This window comes from Callorhinus ursinus, unplaced genomic scaffold (assembly GCF_003265705.2).
Source record: "Callorhinus ursinus isolate GAN/ISIS: 27379988/994484 unplaced genomic scaffold, GSC_fseal_2.0 scaffold17, whole genome shotgun sequence".
NCBI classification, from domain to species: Eukaryota; Metazoa; Chordata; class Mammalia; order Carnivora; family Otariidae; genus Callorhinus; species Callorhinus ursinus.
The window spans coordinates 29,266,693-29,283,403 of NW_027397079.1; the positions used below are offsets into that span (position 1 = coordinate 29,266,693).

At 43.4% G+C, this 16,711-nt stretch overlaps 1 protein-coding gene across 1 annotated transcript in view; it reads left to right on the plus strand.

Moving 5' to 3' along the window:
- Positions 1–2,227: 2,227 nt before the first annotated feature.
- Positions 2,228–16,711, plus strand: part of NRG1 (neuregulin 1) — a 1,085,273-nt gene continuing 1,070,789 nt past the window's right edge. The window contains exon 1 of the mRNA XM_025885971.2: positions 2,228–2,960. Coding sequence (XP_025741756.2) covers positions 2,228–2,960 — 733 coding nt within the window. The remainder of the gene's footprint in view (positions 2,961–16,711) is intronic.

Genomic DNA, 16,711 nt, shown 5'->3' on the forward strand with positions numbered 1-16,711 from the left:
GAATCCCCCTACCTGAGCCCAGTGAAAATTGCCAACCGGCAGAATCCTGAGCTAAGTGAATGTATACTGTTTTAGGCCAACAAATTTTGGAGTGGTTGGTCATACCCCAGCAGGTAACTGGTACAAGGTGGGAAAGGTGGAGAGCAAGGGAGAAAGTGTGCGAGGCTAAAGTTGCAACTCCAAAAAGGCTGAGAGTCAGAAATGGGTGCGGTCAGGTCAAAGAAAAGTGAAGACAACCGGTAGGATTGGATGTCTGATCACTTTTTTCAATAAATCGGTAGGAGCATCAGCGCTAAAGAGAACATATACTGGCGGCCAGACCTGCACTATTATGCTGCTACGTGGGGATCTTCTCTTGAAGCACACCATCAGGGCATAAGAAATAGGAATCCCCACAGTTGAAACACAATGAGCTTTAGGACCCTGTCCTTCTAAACTGGACTTTGAGGGAGTGACACACTGTTTTCTAGCCACCTATATCATGCCAAGAAAAAAAAATCTTTGTGGCTTATAATCCTTATTTTTATACAAAAAAATCTAAAACTTAAGTGACACACTTTTAATAAGCTGCTAGAAGCAACTTGCAGAATCCTAAAGTAAAAGATATTATGAAGAGTGCTTTTAAAATCTTAGATTCTCACCATGTGGATTTATTGGCCATTGGATAACAACTTAAACTCAGTTTTATGAGGTCATTGAATACATTTTTCACCAAAAAAAAGCATAAGAGGAAATATTTTCTTTTAAATGCTGGAAATGTGTTCTTTCTGTGGAGTGGTACTTATTTGAAAAGAACATCCCTGGGGGATGGATTCTTGTTTTAAAAATAGCTCCTGAAATTTGGCGGGACGGGGTGGGGGGAGTAGGGTAAAGTTGAGGGGGTGGTATTCAGATGGAATATTTAACCTACAGCTCCTCAGGTTTGAGATTTCTGTTCCAGCAGCCATAGAAGCATCTATCATTTCATTTTAATCATTCAACAAAGCTGACTATTGACGAAGTGCCATAAACTTTATACAAAATGGCCTTAATGAGCAACTATTTTATTCAAACTTTGCTATCAGCAGTACCGCACATGTCCTAAAATCATGGGGAACCAGGGATTTCAACGGACGAAAAGGCAAGGGTAAGCAAGACTGGAGTGCCACACAAGGATCGAGGGAAGAGGCGTCACACCTGAAGTGCTCCGTGTGTGTGTGTGTGTGTGTGTGTGTGTGTGTGTGTGTGTGTGTGTGCGCGCGCGCACGTTTGCAGGGGAGCGTGATATAAAGTTGCTTTAATTGCTGCTTGTCTCCTGTGAACATGTTGCGCCCTTTTGACTCTCAAGTATCCAGTTCACCCAAAACTTTTCTGAAATGAGGACCCGCATCTCCCGTGTCCCCCTCTCCCTCCTCCGCCTGCCTCCCCCCGCGGTCGGGCGTCCTGCGCCGGCTAACAGGTCCCCGATTACTGAAGCGTCACCTCTCACTCCCCAGGAAATCTCCGCAGCCCACTCGGACTGCAGCCTGTTTGCCGCCCGGCCTCCCATTGCAGCAATCAGGGCGACCGAGAGGGAGGAGGCGCGCAGGGAAGGCAAGACCGAGGAGGACAAACTCGCGGGCCGGGCTCCGGAATCAGCATGGGGAAGGGAAGTGCGGGGCGAGTTCGCACCACAGGTAAACAGACTGGCGAGGCGCAGGGCGCTGCCGCCGCCGCGGCCACCCAGCGATTTCCAGGCACGCAACTCCGCCTCCAGGGCTCTCTCCCTCGCGCTCTCGCCCAGCCGCTCGCTCGCAGCCTCAGCAGCCGCCGCAGCATCTCTTCACACAAAGGACTGTTACCCGCTGAGCAGCTCCTCCACCTCCACGTCCTCCTCCTGTGACAGCAGCCCCGACAGCAGGGCTCGGGCGCGGCGGCGGCGGCGGCGCCGGGAGGACCTGTCACTCCCAGCAACCGAGGCGGTGGCAGTGGCTTTTTTTTTTCTTTTCTATTTTGCTTTAATTTTTTTCTCCCTTATACCTCTTCGCCTTTCTGTGGTTCCACCCACCTCTTCCCTCCTTCCTCCTCCTCTTCCTCCTCCTCCCATAAACAACTCTCCTACACCGCCCCCCCAATAAATAAATAAAAGGAGGAGGGTAGGGGGGAGGAGGAGTGGTGTAGGGGGGAGGAGGAGAGGAAAAGGGAGGCAGCGCAAGAGAGCGAGGCAGAGTCCGAACCGACAGCCAGGAGCCCGCACGCACCTCACACCATGAGATGGCGACGCTCCCCGCGCCGCTCCGGGAGTGCGGGGCCCCGGGCCCCGCGCCCCGGCCCCGCCGCCCGCTCGCCGCCGCCGGCGCTGCCGCTGCTGCTGCTGCTGTGGACCGCGGCCCTGGCGCCGGGGGCGGCCGCCGGCGACGAGGAGGCTCCCGCGGGGGCCTCGGTGTGCTACTCATCCCCGCCCAGCGTGGGCTCGGTGCAGGAGCTGGCTCAGCGCGCCGCGGTGGTGATCGAGGGAAAGGTGCACCCGCCACGGCGGCAGCAGGGGGCACTCGACAGGAAGGCGGCGGCCGGCGAGGCAGGGGCGTGGGGAGGCGAGCGCGAGCCGCCAGCCGCCCGCCCGGGAGCGCGGGGGCCGCCCGCCCCGGACCCGCTGCCTGCCGCCAACGGGACCGTGCCCTCCTGGCCCAGCGCCCCGGCGCCCAGCGCGGGCGAGCCAGGAGACGAGGCGCCCTATCTGGTGAAGGTGCACCAGGTGTGGGCGGTGAAAGCCGGGGGCTTGAAGAAGGACTCGCTGCTTACCGTGCGCCTGGGTGCCTGGGGCCACCCCGCTTTCCCCTCCTGCGGGAGGCTCAAGGAGGACAGTAGGTACATCTTCTTCATGGAGCCCGACGCCAACAGCAGCAGCCGTGCGCCGGCCGCCTTCCGAGCCTCTTTCCCCCCTCTCGAGACGGGCCGGAACCTCAAGAAGGAGGTCAGCCGGGTGCTGTGCAAGCGGTGCGGTAAGTTCCTCGCCCGTGAGGGCGCGCTCCGGCCGGGCGGGGAGGTGGCGGCCCCGGCGCGGCGGGCACCCGGGGCCCGACGGCTGCAGAGCAGACGAGGGCTGAGGAGTTGAGTTTCGGGGTTGTGGACTCTAAGCGATTCTCAGAGAAGGTTTCGTGGACTGGATTCCACGGGCAGCGCCTTCTCCAGTTACCTGTTTCCTGGGCTTTGCCATTGGTGAGAGCCCAAGTTTGGTCCCCGGTTGGGGCGGCCTGAAACTTTTTAATCCCTTGGGCCTTCTTTCACCAAGTAGAATGGAAAGGGGCCGGCTGCTTTCTTGTGAGTGCATCGTTGAACTTGGTTTTGGTTATGAGGTGCTGACTATGTGTGGGCCGCCGTGTGTGTGTGTGTGTGGGGGGGGGGCTTTTCCTTTGAAGGAGGAAGGGTGAGTCCGACAGGATTTTTTCACGTCTTTCCTTCACTTGGAGTCCCGAGTGTGGAGAGGGTCAGGGGTCTGGGTCTGTGGGAGCCCTCGCAGGGAAAGGACACCGCGCTGAGATTCGTCTAGAAATGTGAGGGAGTTTTTGGCCAACTCAGTGTCCAACAGATAGGTGCCCTCTGTACCTCGTGAATGGGTGCATGTGAGAAGTATGAAGTTGGGGCATTTATTTTTGGTGAAGTCATCTCGAGAATTTTTGTTTTCACAGTATTTTGGTTTGGAGTATGTTTTGGCGCTTCCGTGAATCAGAACAGATGAACGTAGTTATGGAGCTTCACGTGTAGGCCCTGAAGAAGGATTTGGGAAGCTAAGTTGAGCCATTGATTTCCCAGACCTTTTCCCATTTTATCCCCGGAAAGTATTCTCCTCTGGTCTCCTTAATATGATCAGGTCTGAAAAATTAGCTGATTGCATTTCTGAGGTAGCACTGCATTTATGCCATTCATAAAATAATTTCTAGGTTTGAAATGTCTATATAATTTCCTGATTACCATACAATCACTGAAACATAGCAGGGTATCTTCTCAAACCATAAATTAACATGATTACACATCACAAATTCTAACATGCACTGTAGTTTTTCCTGTGTCTTTATGTATCTGTCTAATAGATGGTTGGGTCAATTGAATTTTTACAAAACTCAGCACCATGCCATGCTCCGTCTGCCTGGGATGCAAAGTATGTCAGTGCTTTTAAATTTGTATCTGATGATAGCCAATTATTTACATTTCTGGTTGGCATTTGGGATGCTTATACCCTGCAGTTAATTGATACCTAACGATTTGGTTTTAATGACAAGAAAGAGCAATGCTCATCCACCATTTCCCTATTTTAACAATGCACTTTGTGTGCCAGACCTGTTCAGATTGCACCACTCTGTGGACAGAAGCTGTTCTCAGACAGTGGTGCTGAAGAAGGCTGAGTGACGTTGGGATTCCCCGGGTCTGGCTGATAGATGTCACTGTAAAACATGGGAAATGCTCTGCTGGGAGCTGTCTTATTAGGGAACACAAAAGCTCAACACCATTGTACTGCAGCATATGTTACTCTGTTCTAGAATCTGAAACAAAACCTTTGAAGCCATACCGTTGTCCAGTTTTCCCTAGGCTTTATTATATGTGATTCAGAAAGGGTTTTGCATTTACCCCAAATCATGAGTTGTGAATCGTGTACTATACATGGTGGAAATTGATATAAAAAGGAATGTAGTTGGCAATGATTCCTAGGATACGGGGTGTGCTACTGGATTAGCAATGGTGTTCTGTGTTTTGACTAGAAATAAACGTCAGACTTCAGGGATAAAGTTCTTATAGGCATCCAGAGGATATTTGGAAATGGAATATTCATGTTGTCTGGAGGAATACTATTCTGTTTTTGTGCTTCTAAGGGGAAAACCGTCAGGAAGGTAGTTTTGCCCTTTTGTTTGCCAAAGGAAATACATAGAAAACTGTGGCATGCTAAGCAAAGCAGGTTTTTTTTTTTTTTTTAAATGAACTGGAAATTTCCCTGCGTATAATTGAGTAGATTAAGAAATCATGAAGTTACTCCTCCAGGTTTGTGTAATTATTGTGTATATTTGGTGATTTTAGTGTTAGGTACGTCAAGGTAGGATGTTGAGTGAAACCTTAACTAATAGGTTTAGCTGAGGACTGACGGAAATGCTGAAAGTTTGTCTTGCGTTTTTATGAACATAGTAGTTATTGTACTATTGTGGGACAAAAGTTAAGAGTATGAGCTATTTTATTTTATATAATATAAACTCAGTAAATCCATATCGGAATATTAGGTTTAAAAGTGTGTACGTGAGTGTGTGAAAACTTGTGAATTCTCCCCATTGTGTGGTTTCTGTTAAACGATGTCATTCCAACCTACCAGGCAAAGGAACACAAATTGGGGAAAAAAAATATACAGAGAGAATAGGGGCTGATTTGTCCTGGTTGAGCTGGTCCTGTGTGCTTCTGGTAAGAGGATTTCAGGGAGAGTGATGGAGCAGAGGGTTCTTATTTAATGACATGAAGCTGCCCTGGGGGCGTGACGGTTGTGTTCCTGCCTGAGCCATGACGCCAGGCTGGAGAGGGAATATAGCAAAGTCATTTTGCGATATCATACCCCGGGGAACAGTTTCCAGCTCTCATGCACTCAGCTGCAGTGTTGTTTCCTACAAGTTGCTTACTGGTGTAGAAACTACACATGCAACAGATTAGCTTTAGGGTTGAGCTAATAGAAGTCTTCCCTGAATTTTTTCTCTTTTTCTTACCCCATCTAAGATAAATTCCTGAGCAGTGTCTGTATAAGAAGTTCTTTCCTGAAAAATGATCTTTTGAAACAAACTGCTTCTGTGTTTTCTTCTCAAATACACTAATTTCATAGCTTGTTTGCTTTATATTTGAAGTTTGTATAAATTACATACACTTCTTGTAGTTATTTAAATGCTTCCCGGTCTTTGCTTTTCTTCTTGCTCACTCAACAAGCTAAGAAATATTTTTAGGTTTTATATTAATCGGAATGCAAAATAATTTGCTGTTCAGTTAAATTTCTGTTATTCCAACAAATCAGTGTTTGATGCACTACGACTTTAGTTTTCAAAGCATTGCAGTTATACTAGGCAGAAAATGATCTCCAAAAAGAAGTAAAAATACTTATGTTGAATAACCTCTCTAATTGGGCCATGCAAGATTTGTACATCGTCGTCTTTCAAGCCAAAGTAAATGTTTGGTATATCCTGTAATACAGGAATATATTGATAACATAAGCATGTTTATCAAATATTTATGACAAATGGCATTTACCTTTTTTAAATATCCTCAATAACTATTTAATAAAGTGAGCTGACCTTATGGTGTTATGAAGATGACAAATGCTGCAGGGATTTTTCAGCCAGCACTGAAGAAAATAATTCTTAATAAAAGCTATATTAAGTAGCAATAGGAACAGATACAGCTTGACTGCTTGTATTTCGTAAATACCCATGTAAATTTAATCTCCCAAGTGTCGGTGACTGCTCTCTTTAAACTGTATAAATCTTACTGTCAAAAATCTGTACTCAAAACCCTTCTTTCTGTTGAGGAGAGAAACTGTATATGTACTGATTTCTATTGTAATAAAAAAGGGAGACCAAGATCGGTCATTTGGAAAAACCATTCCTTGAAATAAAAATGTTTTAAAAGGGGAATTTAAATATCTGAAGTGGAATATTTTATAAGCACTAGGGGATAGTTCTCATCATTTGTGGGAGATCCATAAGTCCTTGGAATCTAGGGAAAGTTTTACCATATGTCTTAATGTATTAGGTAAGACCGGGAAGCTTAACCAGCTCGGAGGGGCAAAACAATGAGCTGTCCTTCCGCTGGTCTGTATATTTATAGCAAATGAGAGCAAAAGACGTGATTGGGCAGGTTATTGCCCTTGTCAAATGTAATCTATTCATTGTTCAGGGAATCTTCTTTCTTTCAAAGCCCATTTTCTTCTTATTTTTTTCTTAATTATAAACATAACATTTTTTAAAAACCTATTTTTAAATTTCAGTGACAATTTATGAATTGGCCAGATGTCCAAAGACCTTTAAACTCTCACCTGCCCTTAGTACTTAGTAATACTTAGATTTTTGGTTTGGTTGTTTTTGATATGCTTAAATGTGCAAAAATCTTCTCTTTACAGGTAGGGCTTACTGAATGAGTATTTTGATTAGCCTTATATAAATAAGTGATAACAATGAAAACAAAAAGCATATGGTGAAAAACAGCGGTAGGGATTCATTGACTGTTATATTCGTTAAAAGTGAATAATGAAAAAGTATATAATGAAAACTAAAAGTGAAAAAATTAGGGTTCCTATGACTAATGCAGTTTGTTGCCAAAAACAATAGCGTAACATGCTTTAGTAAAAGTTTTCATGAGAAAGTGAGAACCAATTTTGAATGTTCTTATTTTTAAATAACAGAAATGACTTTTTAAATAACAGAAATTTTCTAACTTTGTGCATGTTACTCTGTGCTCTTATGTTATCATAAAATTTAAGTTAATATTCAAGTAACATTATGAAAGATAATATGACCTAACTACTCCCCCAAATATGGGTCATTTTGTAACACATAACAACGGATGAATGATACATTGTGTCATACTTTTAAATCCAAAGTTGAATTATTTGAGAATTTACACAATACAGACTTACGGCTTACTGACTTGAGGTAAGTGCTAGTTAAGAGGTTATGTTTTCATATTGCTTTGTGCCATGGTATGCTTGAAGCAAGCCTGTTTGAAGGTTTGCCTCCTGGCTCTCTGTCCCCAAATGATCCATAGAGGTTGAAGTAGATAAAATAAAAGAAATTTTGGTGAAGTTGAAAGCTTAAAATGGGTTGACTCATCTCTGTTTGGCATAGATCCAAATTTTAGGAAAAAATTCCCCCCACTTTAGATTTGCCATCAAGGAATCCTCAAGAGAGATACATATGTGGTAATTTACATTACTTTTTTTGAGTCTTTAAGAGAACCAGGATGTTTTTCCCTATGGAAAATAGTGTCCTTGCAAACTATGTCCTAACCTTGGTTCACCCCATTAGGACCTAGTAAGATTTTTATCTTGTTTTTCTTAACCAAAAAAAAAAATAAAAAATAAAAAAGAAATTTAGTTTACCCACAGCTTGGATGGTACATGGGAGACAATCCTACCAGTTCCTACCTGAGGCTCCATATGTGTATTCCCTTCATCTCTTTCTTGTGTGAGGACACTGCAAGGGAAGGCTTTAGGTGAACAATGAGGCTCATGGGTCGATCCTAGTCTGTGAGAGACTGAAGTATGGGATTGATGTTCATTGTTAAAATGATTAGCCTTCCCTTGACACCTTGGAATTCGACTGCCTCGGTCCAAATATGTCAGAAGACTGAGATCTTAGATCACAATACCGTGAATGTAGGTGGTCTTTCTGTGTCTGGTAGACTCTTTTTCTATTATTTCATGAAGACAAAGACAGTAATCTGCATTGTATCTCAATTTCAGAAGTTTTTCTCCCAAAGGCTCTGGCTTTGGATATCTGCCCCAGAGTGCTGGTGACTGGAAGAAAACAGCTCAGAGTGGTGCATGATTCTGGAGCTGGTAGCCAGATTTAAGATGTAATGCTGGGCCAAGATAACCTGGAGGAGGGAATTGTTTCTTTTCTCTTTGCTCTGCTGTGCCAAAATATGTGAGCCAAACTGAACCAGCGCAAGGGGATATTCCTGACGAGGGCACTAGGATCTTGGTAGTGGGCGCATCGGGGAGCTCAGAGCGTGGAGGCGGCGTGATAAGAGAGGTGAGGCATTGTCTGCTTTGCTAACTTTGGAAAGCTCCAGCAGTAATACTGCCATCCAGTCTGGGAATTGCCATTGAGGTGAAGGAAGCTAAAAATTTGAGGGGCTAACTAAAGCCCTGTGGTTCTAACTACCCTTCACTGAGTTTGTATCTTTTTTTCCCTCTCTTTGATAAGCACATATTGTTTGGTTATGTGTAGATTAAATACTTGTTAAATAATTAAAAGAATAAATGACAGAAGCACCCCAGCTTGTTGGATAGTAGCAATCATTGTTTGAGGCCAAATGTTGAAAGAAGAGGAAGAAGGAAAAAAAAAAAAACCCAACCCTTTCTGGTTCTTTTTCTTCAGGTCTCTTATTTGGTGAGATGAGTATCTGTAGGAAGTAGCATTTTGAGCCATATTCTGCCAGGACACTGTTTCCTACACTCCCCACCCTGAGCCTACCTCTGGATCCACTTTTGGGCTTCAGAGAAAGGTGGTTTAATTTCTCAAAGTTGGTTCCTCCTCAGTTATTTCTGGATGATATTTGTTCTGTGTGGTCTATAGCTGCAGCTGGGAGAACAAATATGCCCTTGTTGTAAAGACTAACAAGCACAGAAGGGATTTTGAACAGTCACTGAATCCCTATTACTGCTTTGAGCAGACCCACTGCCACATCACTCCAACTCCTTTTGGGTACTAAATCTCAATACTCAGAAATTGTATGTTCGTCCTTGATCTCCCCCCACAGGTGTTTAACCACCTCAGCCATATAAGTTCCATTGTTGTAACTGAAGATGGAAAGGAACTGCTTGTGTCCCGAAGAAGTAATAAAAAAGAGATTTTGGATGAGTTACTTTTCACATTCCGTCAGCCCCTGGTTAGACTGCAGGTGGGATGGCATCTGTCAATTTGGGCTCCGAAGAATAATGAGCTCCTCTTCCGTCACTGTCTCCGCTGGCCCTGGAGACACCATGGGCCATGATGTGTTACCAGGGAAGCAGCAGATGCAGTGGTAGCATTTTCCTCCACTTCAGGGAGCATCCTCGCTGCACCTCTGTACAGAACACAGCAGCTGTCTACGAGGAGGAGGAAGATGGCTGTGTTTGCCTCATATAGAATTTGTCGTTAGACTTTGCCCTTGGGAGGTGGTCCTGGCAGTGAGGGCTCTTTGGTGACTACCAGGATGGAGATGTTCTGCTCAGAGTGGGGGTGCTCCTGGTCCTGTCATCAGCACAAAAGGGCCACAGCTTCGAAATTTCCCAGGCTCTTTACCTCTTTGCAAACCCTGACACCCCTGAGGTGCTGTTCCTCCCTTGTCTTCGTTCCTGTCCACTGAGATTGCTTGCATCTTGTTCTCAGGATCACTAGCAACTTTTCTTTCGTTGGAGCAAGAATTTATTAAAAATTCTAGCCTTTCGGACTATAGTCTAATTCTGGTGAAGTTTTTTTCCCCCAAATAATGGTAACATACAATTTACCATTTTAACCATTTTTTTTTTAAAGTGTGCAGTTCAGTGGCATTAAGTATTCACATGGTTGGGGAGCCATCTCCACCATCCATCTCCCTAACTTCACCTTCCCAAACTGAAACTCCGTACCCTTTAAATAACTCCCTATTCCTTCCTCCTCCCAGGCCCTGGAAGCTACCATTCTAAATTTTATCTCCATGAATTTGTCTATTTTAGGTACCTAGTATAAGTGGAATCATACCGTTTTTGACTTTGTGACTGGCTTATTTTACTTGGCATTAATGTCTTTAAGGTTCATCTGTGTTTTAACATGTGTCAGAATTTCCTTCCTTTTTAAGGCTGAATACTATCCCATTGCATGGATGTGCCACATTTTGTTTATCTGTTCATCTGTCAGTAGACCTTCCGGTTGCTTCTACCTTTTGGTTACTAGGAATAAAGCTTCTATGAACACGAGCGTACGAATAGCTGTTCACGACCATGTTTTCATTTCTTTTGGGTGTATACCAGAAGTTCAATTGCTGCATCATATGGTCATTCTAGGTTTAATTTTTTGAGGAACCACCATGCTGTTTTCCACAGCACCTGTGCCATTTTCCATTCCCATCAGCAAGACACAAAGGTTCCAGTTTCTCCGTGTTCTCTAAGGTGTGTGATTTTTCCATCGGTTTGATATCAGCCAACCAAATGGGGGTGAAGTGGTGGTGAACCGTTTTTATATTATTTTCTGTTCAAAGTTAGTGCCTCTAATTACACTGTCATTAATAAGAAACCAGAGTGCTCAGAAAACAGAGGTCTTCATCTGTTCAACTCTGAATTTACCCAGCATTTAGGCTCCTGAATCTGAAGCCACCAAATTAACAAAATTACCACAGATAATAGCTTAATAAAAACCAATAAAAGATTTAAAGAGTAGACTGGCCTTTGGTCACCATAAGAATATTATATTTGTCTTCATAATGCTATCAACATGGTCTAGAAAGGCACTTCATCATATTTGGAGTAGTATCAAAATCTTTTAATTGATTTTATTTTTCATTAAATTTTTACCCCCCCCCCCGCTAATTTCCTTGCTCTATTCTGTCCACTGCTCAAAATTGCCTTCTATTAAACACTGCACTGGAGCTTGAGTCCTTCTAAAATACTACTCTTATTAGACCTTTCTCTGCTCAGAAACTTTCAATGGGTATATATAGTTAACTACAGGTCCCGATATTCACTCTCTTCCTTACTCCAAACCAAGCCTAATCTTTCTTAGTTTTACCGTATGAATGTTTTTATCCAGTCTAACTGTGCCATGAACTGGCCATGCACTTTCCTACTCTTGTTTTTATGTAGGCCATTTCTTCTGCCTGGATCTGCATCCTCCCTCATTTCGGCTGTGGAAATTATGTCTCCTTCAAGGGACAGCTCAGATCCTACTGCTTCTATGACAGTCCCAATGATCCTGTCAGAAATACTCACGGTAGTCTTTGAACACAGAGCACCTTTTTACTGCATGCTTGATACATGGTGCCATTACAAATTTCCCTTACGCTATCTTGGTTTTTTTTTTTAATGCTGTTTTAAAAAATTTTCTGTGTATTGTCTTGCCTCACTCCCTGACCACAGTATCCTTGTGGGCAGACACTTGGGGGCAGGGGGTTGGTCCTCAACTTACAAGTGAAAAGTGCCCAGTCCTAGAGCCAGGAGAACTGCTTTCCACTTCAGCTTTGTAGTTTCATACCTGGGTGCTTTGGGTAAGTAACTTTCCCTCTGGCTCTCCATTCCCTAATATGCAGAAAGAGAGGGAAGAAGTAAAATGCTCTTCATGGTTCATTCAAAGTGCATCTGGTCCTCATTCAGAAATAACCCAACATACAGACCACCTCTGCTACTGCTCCTGGAGCTTTTCTCTTCCTCTCTCATTTTTGCATTGTTCTAAGGAGGCTAATTATGGAAAAACAATTGTGAAACTTTTAGACATTCTGAAAGGGCAGTAGGAGAGCTTAATGAGAGGGGGAGCCCTCAGGAAAGAGTGTCTCCTTCTAATCCCCCATAGCTTTCTGCCTCCACCTCGTTTTTGGGTCATCGTGTTACATTGTCTAAAAGAGTAGCCATTAGTTGTATTCATGAGCATGGTTTTTTTCCAGAAGCAAATACCATTGTCTCTTCAGGCTTGTCTTTGAAATTATGAAGTATGATTAACAGATTAATCCACAACTGTAAATTTTTAGAGCAAGAAAGTTCAGGCATTTGTTTCAGTAAAATGAAAAGGAATGATTCAAGGTGTGTTTTGTGAATTTTAATTTATTTTAAAATGTAAATCTGGCACTGTTTTAGGTTCTAATAATGAGCACTGTTGTGGGGTTGGACGAGGCCAGTATGAAGAGATGGGAAAGCTTGTTTTCAGCTGGATGGCAGACCTTCTGGTGATGGTGGGGAGAGGATTTCCATCCTGATGCAGGGGTGGGGGGAAGAGACTTTCTCAGCTAATGATTCTCGTGGTTTTGGCAAGAAAATAATCTCTTAGTCCTTTTATGATTAGAACAAGCAATGCAGAAACAAGTTGTCAGACGGGGAATAATTTGATCTGACTTTTTAAATTACTGCAGCAAGAGGCTTTGGCAGTTGCCACAGGGCCAGGCAGGGCAGGACTGAGCCTGGCTACGTGCAGGTCTATTTTTTTTTTTTTTCCCTTCAGTTTGGTCTCCCTGAACCCCTGGTGAATTCATCTACTCCAGCAGGACCCAGTGCTGCTTATAAATTGTGGCTCCTAAATCCATATCTCTAGCCTAAACCCAATTTTTTGGCTCCACATCCATATATCCAACTAGTTACCAGATAATGCACCCAAATGTCCTAATATGTTAATAGTGAACACATTAAATGGTGTCTCATCCTCTCCCCTGCCAGTCCATGTGTAAATCTGTGTTCTAATATTGCAGTTACTACCACAACCATTATAATCCCTACTATTACTACCAGTGACTTTCTGGATTGACAGCTTCTTTTGTGCCAGAGTAGCAGGTGCTGATCTGAATTCATGTAACCCCTCCCCGTCTGATAGCATCCTTGTTTTCTTAGCTACTTCAAACCGGACGCCTCTCCTTCTGCTCCCTATCAGTTTGGGGGATTCTGCCTCCTTTAACAGATCTCCTCTCTCCCTTCCACCCCCAACTTTATTGTTTCTGCAGTGACTCCCATTCTTACTGTAACTGGAACAACCTCTTTGCTCATGGATTCTCCCCTTCTTAAATTCATTCTCTGTGCTGTTGCTGGAGTGATCTTTCTGATACGGAAAAGATCATACTATATCCTTGCATAAGGCTCTTTCATTGCCACCAGAATAAAATCCAGCCTCCTGAGAATGGCATATAAGGCCTTCCGGCTTTTGTCCAGGTGTTCTTTTCCAGTTCCTCCTTGTGCCTGGAACCCCATGCCACATTGATGGCCTTGCTCCACATGCACCAAGTGGCTTTAGGTCTCTGTGCAGGCACATATATTGTTCCCCTTTCCTAGGATGGTCTGCTTCTTTGCCTACCTTTTGCTACCTTTGCTACCTGTCATTCTCGACCAGGTCCTTCAGTGGGAGGATGGTTAAATAAAGTATGATGACTTAGGGATATGTTCACGGTATATTGTCAAGTGAAAAAGTATATTATTGTACAATATGTGTATGACTACTTTTATCTATCATCTGTTTACTTCATCTGTCTTGTCTCTTTATCCTGTGTGTCTTTCTAAAGAGAAATGAAAGCCTGGGAAGTTACATAACGGAAGGCTACATAACAGTTGGGCATTGGAATTATTGATGTTTAGAATTTTCTTCATTTTGTTTATTTGTATTTCTAAAGTTTTTGTAACTAATGTGTATTACTTTTTAGCAAGGAAAAGCAATAAATGCTGTTCTTAATACTGACTTATAACAAGGACTGTGTCTTATTTAAGGGATTTTGCCCCTCTAGAACATTGCCTTCCTCATAGAAGATGTATTTGTTAGGGTAGGCTGACTGCTGTAATAAATGGTACCCCAAATATATATAATGGCCCAGATGCAATAGTTTATTTCTGACCAGTGTGTGGACAAAGCATGAGACGTTCTAGTCTTTACTTTGCTGTGAAAGAGACCTGTGCTAATAACCTGGGGCATAGCTGAACCTCACTTTTGACCAAATTGGTTGAAATAGGCAGGGTTCCAGTTTGTGATGGTCATTTTATCTTTAATAGCTTGGCTATCTGAAAAGTGGACAAATTTGTCTTCTGCCTCATTGCAGTGGGAGAGCCCAGTAGGTATGTGTGGGGCAGATCATAACAGCCATCTATGTTTATTGTAGATAAATAGGATGGATATTAACTACATGGTCTTCCTTGAGCTCAACTTAACATTTGTAGGTTAGGTTTGCAATAAATCTTGAAAGCTTAATGCTCCCTACGTCTGGTTTCATTCGGTATCATTGAAAATGCAGAGGGTGAGGCCACATTGACTGTGTCTTTCACTGGCATGTAAGGATGCTTTTTAGGGCTCCGGGTTTGACAAATCATCTTGATACAGGGACCGTGGAGAAATACTCTCAGGCTTTATCACTGCTGACTTAATTGAGTTTCATGATGCGCATTTCTTCTTAGTAGGATAAATTAAAATGGCTGATAAAGCTGCCTGTAAAAGCAAAATTGTTAGGTTAAACTTGCCTGGTGTATTAAATGTATTGATGAGTGATCTTTCCCCCATTTTTAATCACTTTTATTAACTTTTCAGTGGTTTTATTTCCAGTAACCTGCTAAATATCTGTCATTATGTAATATTTCTCTTTAAAATACTATTGGAAAGTCCATGAAAATGATTGAAGTGCCAATATCATCCACCTACTTACTGAAGGTAAGCATTGTTGGTGATTTTATGATTAACTGGATGTATGCTTGTGCTTCCTCTGGGTAACCCAGGAGGAAAAGGAGCCAATTCATAACAGGTGAATAGAGAGACAAGAATGAATGCTTTTGAGGCTGTGTAAAATATTAGCCCTTTGTGCCCCTACATCATGCATGTTATTGTTATTCTCTTAAAAATCTTTTTAATCAAATATTAAGATAAAGAGGATACTTAAAAACTATATGTGAAGTATAAAGAATAATGATATATTTGTTATGCTCTTCTTCAGTCTCCTCTTTGTCGTGGTCTATTTGGCTTTGTAAAGTTTTTGAGTTCCCAGTGACTTGAGAGTAGCTGGAGGCATGTCTTACCTGCAGGTCAATTGGGGGACATGTCTGTTCATTAAAATGGATTAGAGATTTATCATTAATTTGCCCCTTGTCTTTTGCAGTTTGGCCCTCAATCCTCTTCTGTCCTCTTAGATTTAGGTACTCCTGACCTGTGAGAGAAACTGTAAGAGACCATTCTGAGGATGTTGTTTAAATAAATTATGAGAATCATGAGCTCACTAAATCACTGCAGGTAACTAATAGAAAAAGAGAAACAGTGAGTGTACTTCATGAATTTACATATTCAATAAATATTTATTTGGCGTCTGTTATTTGCTAGTCTCTATACTGATTTCTGGGATCACGGTGATGAAATGAGACTTGGCTCTTTTCACGTTAACAAGGTAGAAAGAACAGTTACACAAAGAATTGTAGGATCGATATTTACAATTGCACTAAGCTTTATGAGGGAAGAGTACAAGGTACTATGTGAACATACAAGAGAAAACCCTTTTAGTTTGAAAGACACAGGAAGGGCTCCTTGGGAATGGGGCTTTTCTGCAGGTGGTACGGGAGAGGAGGTGGGGGAGGGTCATGCCCAGCTCCTGAAGCAGGGATGAGGGACAGCAGAGAGGAGAATCTGTGCAAATGATGGAAGAATGAGATCTGAGAGGTAAGGAGAGAAATATGACCATATCTGGACTTCCAAGGATTCTGGACTTTGTCCTAAAAGCCTAGGAAACCACCGCAGGATTTGTAAGCCCGGGAGTTATAAGATTTCCATTTTTAAAATATCACAAGTGGCTCTTGTGCAGAGTGAGGACCGGAAGGGACCTCTGGTTCATGCAGGATGCTCAGGTGGGCCTGTGAGTGAGATTAGGAGGTAGGCTTGCACTAGAGTGGGAACCGTAGGCTGCAGAGAAGGAGATGGATTTGAGACTACCTCAGAGGCCTCTTTTAGTGTCCTGGTTATGCAGGTGGATTGCTTGTAGAAGGGATTGGGGGAGCGGGGGAAGGAGGAGAATGGCTCCTGGGTTTCTGGCGTGGGGAGTATTGCAGGCAAAGGAGCATTCAGTTCCTTGTGTTTTTGATCTATCGCAGTGGAAATGCCAGGTAAGCACCTGAAGGGTGGAGCTCACAAGAGCAGTCGGGGCTGGCTTTATGAAGGTGGGAGTTTGGGACAAGGAGATGATTATTTCTGCCTCCCTGAGAGTAGGTACACTTGCTTAGGGAACAGTGGGTAGAGGGTGAGGTAGAGCGAGTAGAGAAGGAAGCATGAGGAAGATCAACCTTTAAAGATGAGGCAGAGGAGAGAGGTGACAGGAAAGGAGCAACCAGGTAAGTGAAAGGAAG